Consider the following 10187-nt stretch of genomic DNA (forward strand, 5'->3'; position numbering starts at 1 on the left):
ATCACCGTCCGCTAGGAGCGCCGCTTCTGGATGAACATTTTCCTGTTTGCTTATGGCCTTCTACAGCTCGTTGAGGGAGGTCTTAGTGCCAGCATCGGTCTGCGGCGGTAAATAGACAGCTACAAATAATATAGATGAAAACTCTCTTGGTAAATAGTACGGTCTACAGCTTATCATGAGGTACTCTACCTCAGGCGAGCGGTACCTTGATATTAGAGATCGCGCACCAGCTGTTGTTAACAAAGAGACACACTCTTCCCCTCGAGTTTACCCGACGCTGCCATTCTGTCCTGCCGATGCATAGAAAAATCAGCTAGATGTAAATTATCCATGTCCTTGTTCAGCCACAACTCCGTGAAACATAAAATATTATAGTCCTTCAGGTCTCGTTGATAGGATAGTCTCGAACGGAGCTCGTCCAGTTTTTTCTCCGGTGATTGTACGTTCGCCAGTAGAACGGAGGCTAGAGGCAGTTTTATGTCCTTGCCGATGTAGTTTTGTCAGGGTGCCGGCACGTCGGCCTCTCACACGTCGCCTGTTATCTTTTCCGAGTCTCTGGGATCAGGGCCTGGTCCGGGGTGAGCAGTACGTCCTCTGTTCTGATGTTCAGAAGCTCTTTTCAGGTCATAGGATCATCATCGCCAAAAAAAGTAAAAGCGGCTGCTCTACATTGCAGCGCGATTCTATAGATCTACAGGTGATCTATTTACTATGAACGACAGGGAGGTTTGTCTCCCAGAGAGATAACACACTGTTCTTTATCTATGGTGTCTCCAGTCTATTCCCTAGGCTGTGACAGGAACTAGCATTAATGGGATAATAATACCAATACAACCTCTGAGTTTATGGTTGTGACCCGATGTGTCAGTAGGTTGTCGAGTTTCTTACTGTGAGGTAAGTGGACAAGTCAGATAAGTTGAGTTACTGGAGTATGTTCTGGTAGAGCGGTGGTAAATCTCTCTCTCTCTCCCCCATCCTCCCTCTCCACCTTCTCTCTCCTCCTCTCCCCATCCTCCCTCTCCACCTTCTCTCTCCTCCTCTCCCCATCATCCCTCTCCACCTTCTCTCTCCTCCTCTCCCCATCCTCCCTCTCCACTCTCTCCTCATCCTCCCTCTCCACTCTCTCTCCTCCTCTCCCCATCCTCCCTCTCCACCTTCTCTCTCCTCCTCTCCCCATCCTCCCTCTCCACCTTCTCTCTCCTCCTCTCCCCATCCTCCCTCTCCACCTTCTCTCTCCTCCTCTCCCCATCCTCCCTCTCCACCTTCTCTCTCCTCCTCTCCCCATCCTCCCTCTCCACCTTCTCTCTCCTCCTCTCCCCCATCCTCCCTCTCCACCTTCTCTCTCCTCCTCTCCCCCATCCTCCCTCTCCACCTTCTCTCTCCTCCTCTCCCCATACTCCCTCTCCACCTTCTCTCTCTCCCCCATCCTCCCTCTCCCCCTTCTCTCTCTCCCCCATCCTCCCTCTCCACCTTCTCTCTCTCTCTCCCCCATCCTCCCTCTCCACCTTCTCTCTCTCCTCTCCCCATCCTCCCTCTCCACCTTCTCTCTCCTCCTCTCCCCATCCTCCCTCTCCACCTTCTCTCTCCTCCTCTCCCCATACTCCCTCTCCACCTTCTCTCTCTCCCCATCCTCCCTCTCCACCTTCTCTCTCTCCCCCATCCTCCCTCTCCACCTTCTCTCACTCTCCCCCATCCTCCCTCTCCACCTTCTCTCTCTCCCCCATCCTCCCTCTCCACCTTCTCTCTCCTCCTCTCCCCATCCTCCCTCTCCACCTTCTCTCTCTCTCCCCCCATCCTCCCTCTCCACCTTCTCTCTCCTCCTCTCCCTCTCCACCTTCTCTCTCCTCCTCTCCCCATACTCCCTCTCCACCTTCTCTCTCTCCCCCATCCTCCCTCTCCACCTTCTCTCTCTCCCCATCCTCCCTCTCCACCTTCTCTCTCTCTCCCCCATCCTCCCTCTCCACCTTCTCTCTCCTCCTCTCCCCATACTCCCTCTCCACCTTCTCTCTCTCCCCATCCTCCCTCTCCACCTTCTCTCTCTCTCCCCCATCCTCCCTCTCCACCTTCTCTCTCCTCCTCTCCCCATACTCCCTCTCCACCTTCTCTCTCTCCCCCATCCTCCCTCTCCACCTTCTCTCTCTCCCCATCCTCCCTCTCCACCTTCTCTCACTCTCCCCCATCCTCCCTCTCCACCTTCTCTCTCTCCCCCATCCTCCCTCTCCACCTTCTCTCTCCTCCTCTCCCCATCCTCCCTCTCCACCTTCTCTCTCTCCCCCCATCCTCCCTCTCCACCTTCTCTCTCCTCTCTCCCCATCCTCCCTCTCCACCTTCTCTCTCTCCCCATCCTCCCTCTCCACCTTCTCTCTCTCCCCCATACTCCCTCTCCACCTTCTCTCTCTCTCCCCATCCTCCCTCTCCACCTTCTCTCTCTCTCTCCCCATACTCCCTCTCCACCTTCTCTCCTCTCTCCCCATCCTCCCTCTCCACCTTCTCTCTCTCTCTCCCCATCCTCCCTCTCCACCTTCTCTCTCCTCCTCTCCCTATCCTCCCTCTCCACCTTCTCTCTCCTCCTCTCCCCATCCTCCCTCTCCACCTTCTCTCTCTCTCCCCCCCATCCTCCCTCTCCACCTTCTCTCTCTCCTCATCCTCCCTCTCCACCTTCTCTCTCCTCCTCTCCCCATCCTCCCTCTCCACCTTCTCTCTCTCTCCCCCATCCTCCCTCTCCACCTTCTCTCTCCTCCTCTCCCTATCCTCCCTTCTCTCCCACCCCCTCTTCTCCCTCCCCTTCTCCCAGGTATGTTATTGCTACTGCTGGCGTTTTTTGCCTTCCTCCACTGCTGGCTAAACGCCTTTGCTGAGATGCTACGCTTTGCAGACAGGATGTTCTATAAGGTATAACTTCCCCCCCCACCCACACACACACACACACACACACAAATAGTCTACATGTAATACCTCTGTAACACACTGTCTGTTATAATCAGACCAGGAAAAACTCCTGCCACTATTTAAAATGCCATAGAACCAAATGAAATCATTTTCATCCTTTTTGTTCTGCAGGACTGGTGGAACTCGACATCGTTTGCCAATTACTACAGGACCTGGAACGTGGTGGTTCATGACTGGCTTTACTACTACGGATACAGAGATTTTCTCTGGGTAACTATCTCCCCTAAATCTTACCCTAAATATAGCCCCAAATCTCATACAGACCCACTACTGGAGCCAAGTTCCAGTGTTAGCATCGAAAACAGAATATTCAAGAGATTTAAAAAAAATAATAATAATCTAAGAGATTAAATGGAATTGACCGTCCACAACCCTGTTAAACCCTGCTTGTAAAAAAAAGAGTTGACCTACTCTAACACTTAAAAGGCTTAAAAAACGAGAAATGAGGTAAAAAGGTTAAAAATGACTTAATCTACTTTAAAACTGCAGAGTAAGTAAAGCCATTGGCAGTAGATGATTGGAGGAAATACAGCTGACACACAGGTTAAAAAGACATGTTCCTTCAATTAGGTAAAAGCATTCGCACCTGTGTCAGAATGAACGACCAATGAGCAATGGTGGGAAAATATCCAATTGTCATACTTGAGTAAAAGTAAAGATACCTTAATAGAAAATGACTCGAGTAAAAGTGAAAGTCACCCAGTAAAATATTACTGGAGTAAAAGTCTCAAAGTATTTGGTTTTAAAATATACTTAAGTATCAAAAGTAAAAGTATAAATCATTTCAAATTCCTTATATTGCTTGCTTTATCTTGGCCAGGTCGCAATTGTAAATGAGAACTTGTTCTCAACTTGCCTACCTGGTTAAATAAAGGTGAAATAAAATAAAAATAAATATTAAGTAAACCAGACGGCACAATTTTCTTGTTTTTGCTCATTTACGGATAGCCAGGGGCACACTCCAACACTCAGACATAATTTACAAACTAAGCATTTGTGTTTAGTGAGTCTGCCAGATCAGAGGCAGTAGGGATGACCTGGGGCCTCATTTATAAAACGGGCTTACGATCAATTTTGATCATAAGTATGATTTACGCAAGAAAAACCACCTATAAGTAGTTATTTATAAAACCTGACGTTGATGTTGAAATGATCTTATCTCTACTCAGAGTCTAGACTTGACGTCAGTGATTTTGCTGCTGGTTATGTATGGTTATTATTTTCTTCCAAACGCAGGCGACACACTCCCAAACTACCTGTTTAGCGCTGTTTGTCAACCCACTATTTAGTCCACCGAATAATACGTGTTGCCTGTCTTCAATCTCCTCTACCATCGCCGTGATCTCGTCTTCCAGAACGTTTGCTTTTCTCTTTTGGTCCATGGCTATTCCTGACTAAACCCTCATTTGTGCTAGCATTCTAGAAGGGGAAATCACTGATTGTAAGGAACGTTCAGGTGCCGCCAATTCTAAGTTAATTAGAGATTTATAGATGACAGGTGCGTAAATTACAAATGGGCTTCTTCGAACCGGAGTAAGCAAGGTTTTTTATGCTCAGTATCTTTTATGAATCGAACGTAAGCACACCGTCGGAAATGATCTTATGACTAAGTTCAAGTATAAATCTAATACATTTTTTATAAATGAGGCCCTGGGGATGTTCTCTTAATAAGTGAGTGAATTGGACTATTTTCCTTTCCTGTCAAGCATTCAAAATGTAATGAGTACTTTTGGGTGTCAGGAAAAATGTATGAAGTAAAAACTTCATTATTTTGTTTAGGAATGTAGTGAAGTAAAACTCAGTTGTCAAAAATATAAATGGTAAAGTAAAGTACAGATACCGCAAAAAACGACTTAAGTAGTACTTTAAAGTATTTTTACTTAAGTACTTTACACCACTGTCAATGAGAACACAGTAACAATTATAATGACTGCACGGCCAGGCACGACTCCAACACCATCATTAAATTTGCCGATGACACAACAGTGGTAGGCCTGATCACCGACCACAACGAGACAGCCTATAGGGAGGAGGTCAGAGACCTGGCTGTGTGGTGCCGGGACAACAACCTCTCTCAACGTGATCAAGACAAAGGAGATGATTGTGGACTACAGGAAAAAGAGTGCCGAGCACGCCCCCATTCTCATCGACAGGGTTGCAGTGGAGCAGGTTGAGAGCTTCAAGTTCCTCGGTGTCCACATCACCAAAAATCAAGAGGAGAGTGAAGACTGAAAAGATTTGGCATGGGTCCTCAGATCCTCAAAAGGTTCTACAGCTGCACCATCGAGAGCATCCTGACTGGTTGCATCACTGCCTGGTATGGCAACTGCTCGGCCTCTGACCGCAAGGCACTACAGAGGGTAGTGCGAACGGCCCAGTACATCACTGAGGCCAAGCTTTCTGCCATCCAGGACCTCTATACCAGGCGGTGTCAGAGGAAGGCCCTAAAAATTGTCAAAGACTCCAGCCACCCTAGTCATAGACTGTTCTCTCTGCTACCACACGGCAAGCGGTCTAGGTCCAAGAGGCTTCTAAACAGCTTCTACCCCCAAGCCATAAGACTCCTGAACATGTAGTCAAATGGCAACCCAGACTATTTGCAGTGCCCCCCCCTTTACACCACTGCTACTCTCTGTTGTTGTCATCTATGCATAGTCATTTTAATAACTCTACCTACATGTGCATACTACCTCAACTAACCGGTACCCCCTGTACATAGTCTCCACATTGACTCTGTACCGGTACCCCCCTGTATATAGTCTCCACATTGACTCTGTACCGGTACCCCCTGTATATAGCCTCCACATTGACTCTGTACCAGTACCCCCTGGAAATAGCTCCACATTGACTCTGTACCAGTACCCCCTGTATATAGCCTCCACATTGACTCTGTACCGGTACCCCCTGTATATAGCCTCCACATTGACTCTGTACCAGTACCCCCTGGAAATAGCTCCACATTGACTCTGTACCAGTACCCCCTGTATATAGCCTCCACATTGACTCTGTACCGGTACCCCCTGTATATAGCCTCCACATTGACTCTGTACCGGTACCCCCTGTATATAGCCTCCACATTGACTCTGTACCGGTACCCCCTGTATATAGCCTCCACATTGACTCTGTACCGGTACCCCCTGTATATAGCCTCCACATTGACTCTGTAGCGTAACACCCTGTATATAGCCTCCACATTGACTCTGTACCGGTACCCCCTGTATATAGTCTCACTATTGTTGTTTTACTGCTGCTCTTTAATTACTTGTTACTTTTATCTCTTATTCATATCTGTATTTTTTTTTAACTGCACTGTTGGTTAGTGGCTCGTAAGTCAGCATTTCACTGTAATATCTACACCAGTTGTATTCGGCGCATGTGACTAATAACATTTTATTTAATATGAAGACAATTAGCATTTTGGTGTGTGCAATTGGAAATTAGTGCAGGCACAGATTATCCATTATACGTATTAACCAGATACTGTAGCGGCCACTCTAACAATAAAAATACATATAAAAAAAATGGAAGCTAGTCGGGAGAAGGCAAGATCAGGTGGGACCATTCTAGCCAATGAGAGGGCAGATAGATGTGTAAAGAATAGGCACAACGGTTTCCACTAGTTACCACAGTCATCTTAAAAATGTATGAAAACAAAAATGTGTTTTTTGGTTTTAATTAAGGTTAGGCATAAGGTTAGCAGTGTGGTTAAGGTTATTTTTAAAATCATTTGAATAAGATAAATTGTAAAAATAGACAGGGTTTATGAGTTTGCGGCAGTGTTAACTAGTGCCGCCAGGCACACCTCCGATAATGTTTTTTTCCCAAAGTTGCCAGGATGTCATGTATATCAGTACGCTCGTTTCAACCTGATCATTACGAAACTTCTAAATAAGCCATTAAATGTTTTGTTAACCAAATTCAACACTCTCGTTGACCACCATTCATAAAAACACCACCTGCTGGATGGGCAGTTAATCCCTCTCGTTTCGCCTCTGGCGCAGGATTATGGAATGTTTGAATGGCAAATGAACAGTATTACAAAGACATTATGTGACTTGCTTCACAGTTAAAGAAGTTACTTTAAAATGAGTCTCAGTACAAGTGAAGGCTTTTTATATGGAGAGACGAAGTGTCTCAAACGATACCCTGTTACCCACATCAGGTTAAAAATGGTGCATTATAAAGAGAATAGGGTGTCATTTTGGACACAACTAGTGTCGTGTTCATTGTGTATGTCCACTCGTCCCTGTGACCCTGTCCAACCCCTAACCTTTGACCTGTAACCCCTGACTGTAGCTGTCCAGGAGGAAGTTCCGTACGGCAGCCATGTTGTCAGTGTTCGCCATGTCGGCCTTGGTCCATGAATATGTCTTCACCCTGGGCTTCGGATTCTTCTACCCAGTAATGTTCTGTCTCTTCGCTTTCTTCGGAGGTGAGCCACACACACACACACACCTAACACCACACACACATGACACAAACACACACATGACACAAACACACGCATGCACGCAAACACACACACACACACACGTTCTGCCTCTGCACTGTCATCAGAGATGATCCAGAGCCATAGACTATATTGGCCAGTTTCCCAGACATAGATTAAGTCTAGTCCCTTTAATATGCATTCAAGAATACCTCTGTGATTATACACTGTAACTTGAAATGATTTACTTTGCCAACAGAAAATGGTTTGATGATCTCTCTCTCTCTCTCTCTCTCTCTCAGTGGCGTTCAACTTCACTCTGAACGACAAGAGGAAGAGTCCTGTGTGGAACATCATGATGTGGACCTGTCTGTTCATTGGACAAGGGGTCATGGTGTGTCTGTACTGCCAGGAGTGGTACGCCCAGATACACTGTCCTCGCACTGGGGTAGGTATCACCCACAGACATTATATACCATATGTTTACATATATTACGCTGGGTTACAGCTAGATAACTATGAACGATCCAATACAATGTTATGAGACATTAGCCAATGCTCATAGAAATGCACATTAATCCACAAAATGATTCACATTTCCTCTTGCTACAGGATTAGAAAACACTGCAGTGCAACGTTATGATAGCACTGCAATACTGCAGTACACAGTACCACGTTATGATAGCACAACAATACTGCAGTACCACGTTATGATAGCACTGCAATACTGCAGTACCACATTATGATAGCACTGCAGTACCACGTTATGATAGCACTGCAATACTGCAGTACCACGTTATGATAGCACTGCAATACTGCAGTACCACGTTATGATAGCACTGCAATACTGCAGTACCCAGTGCAACGTTATGATAGCACTGCAATACTGCAGTACACAGTACAAAGTTATGATAGCACTGCAATACTGCAGTACCACGTTATGATAGCACTGCAATACTGTTGTACCGTTATGATAGCACTGGAATACTGCAGTACCACGTTATGATAGCACTGCAGTACCCAGTGCAACGCTATGATAGCACTGCAATACTGCAGTACCACGTTATGATAGCACTGCAATACTGCAGTACCACGTTATGATAGCACCGCAATACTGCAGTACCACGTTATGATAGCACTGCAATACTGCAGTACCACGTTATGATAGCACTGCAATACTGCAGTACAATGTTATGATAGCACTGCAATACTGCAGTACCACGTTATGATAGCACTACAATACTGCAGTACCCAGTACCACGTTATGATAGCACTGCAATACTGCAGTACCTAGTACAACATTATGTCAGTACTGCAGTACAACATTATGACAGTGTTGTCAGGCCTCATAAAATATATTCATCTGACTGTGGCGCAAATACAGAAAGTAGTCTCTCTCTGTTTCCGTCTTTCTCTGTCCTCGTCACTTTCCCACTAGTCTCACACGCAAGCAAACACCCACACATCGTCACACACACACGTGCGTCACACACACAGTTTCACCCTCACTCACGCCCGTATGCGCGCGCACACACACACACACACACACAAACAACTCCCCACACACACACACACACACACAACTCCCACACACACACACACACACACACACACACACACACACACACACACACACACACACACACACACACACACAGGCCACACGTGTTAGCATGTGGATATGGATATTTATTATAATTTCAAAATGAATAAACATTACTTTTTTTTTAAACAGCAGAAAATCTGATGTTTCTATGGCAAACGGCTTTATTATATTTCAGTCTTCTGTGATGTATATAAAGTGTAATATTAGGATACAAACTCAAAACGTAATACATTTCAACTCTATACCTGACATGGTACAGGCGTCTTCTTTTTATAAGTGTGTGAGGTGTATACTTTTCCTTCTAAGTAGATTTATTTAAAGACGACCAAGAACCACTCTGTGTAACCCGGATTTAGCACACTGCAGTAAATTAAACCACAAAAACAGTCGCAATGTTTTCCAAACAAGTGACAATGCTTTTCTAAACGGTGTGTGTTTATGCGTGTGTGTGTGATCTCTCAACAGGATAGCTTCTGGGAGTTGGTGACACCTCGATCCTGGTCCTGCAGCAACTAGGTCTGAAACTACGGCATTCAGTTACCTGCTTCATCCAGGGATTGAGACATGGGCTGAGTCTCAACAGTAATCCCAGCTGTTCACTTTGAACTTGGTGTCAGGGGACAAACCCAGCTTGTAAACCTTGCCTTTTATCCTTGGCTAAAACAGAGGCCTTTTGAGAGTGTGATTCATTGATAGAATCCTGTCAGGAAACAAGATCTAACGTGGCCTATAAACAGAGGTAGTAGAAAACATGCTTACTGTTTGGATGGAACATGTATGGATGGATTGTGTATCTATGGATGTGTTTAATTATACTTCTGGGGACCAAAGGTCCTCACAAGAATAGTAAACAAAAACAAAAAACATTTTGATCAACTGGGGACATTTTGTTGGTCCCCACAAGGTCAAATGCTATTTCTAGGGGGTTTAGGGTTAAGGTTAGAATTAGTGTTAGGGTTAGAATTAGGTTAAGTTTAGGGTTAGGAGCTAGGGTTAGGGTTAAGGTTAGGTTTTTGGATTAAGGTTAGGGTAAGGGCTAAGGTAAGGGTTAGGGCACTGGTGGAAAAGTACCCAATTGTCATATTTCAGTAAAAGTAAAGATATGTTAGTAGAAAATGACTCAAGTAAAAGTGAAAGTCACCCAGTAAAATACTACTTGAGTAAAAGTCTAAAAGTATTTGGTTTTAAATATACTTAAGTATT

The 10187-nt window shown here is 45.4% G+C and overlaps 1 protein-coding gene across 2 annotated transcripts in view; it reads left to right on the forward strand.

Moving 5' to 3' along the window:
* soat2 (sterol O-acyltransferase 2) overlaps positions 1-10044 on the forward strand; it is a 32249-nt gene extending 22205 nt beyond the window's left edge. Inside the window, exons 11-15 of one of the 2 annotated variants that reach the window (XM_045691935.1) lie at positions 2795-2892; positions 3061-3159; positions 7246-7381; positions 7681-7826; positions 9450-10044. In XM_045691935.1, coding sequence (XP_045547891.1) covers positions 2795-2892; positions 3061-3159; positions 7246-7381; positions 7681-7826; positions 9450-9500 — 530 coding nt within the window. In that variant the 3' untranslated portion in view covers positions 9501-10044. The remainder of the gene's footprint in view (positions 1-2794; positions 2893-3060; positions 3160-7245; positions 7382-7680; positions 7827-9449) is intronic. The other variant, XM_045691934.1, reaches the window with a different exon arrangement.
* The last annotated feature ends 143 nt before the right edge of the window (positions 10045-10187 follow it).

The sequence above is a fragment of the Salmo salar genome, chromosome ssa12 (genome assembly GCF_905237065.1).
Source record: "Salmo salar chromosome ssa12, Ssal_v3.1, whole genome shotgun sequence".
NCBI lineage: Eukaryota > Metazoa > Chordata > Actinopteri > Salmoniformes > Salmonidae > Salmo > Salmo salar.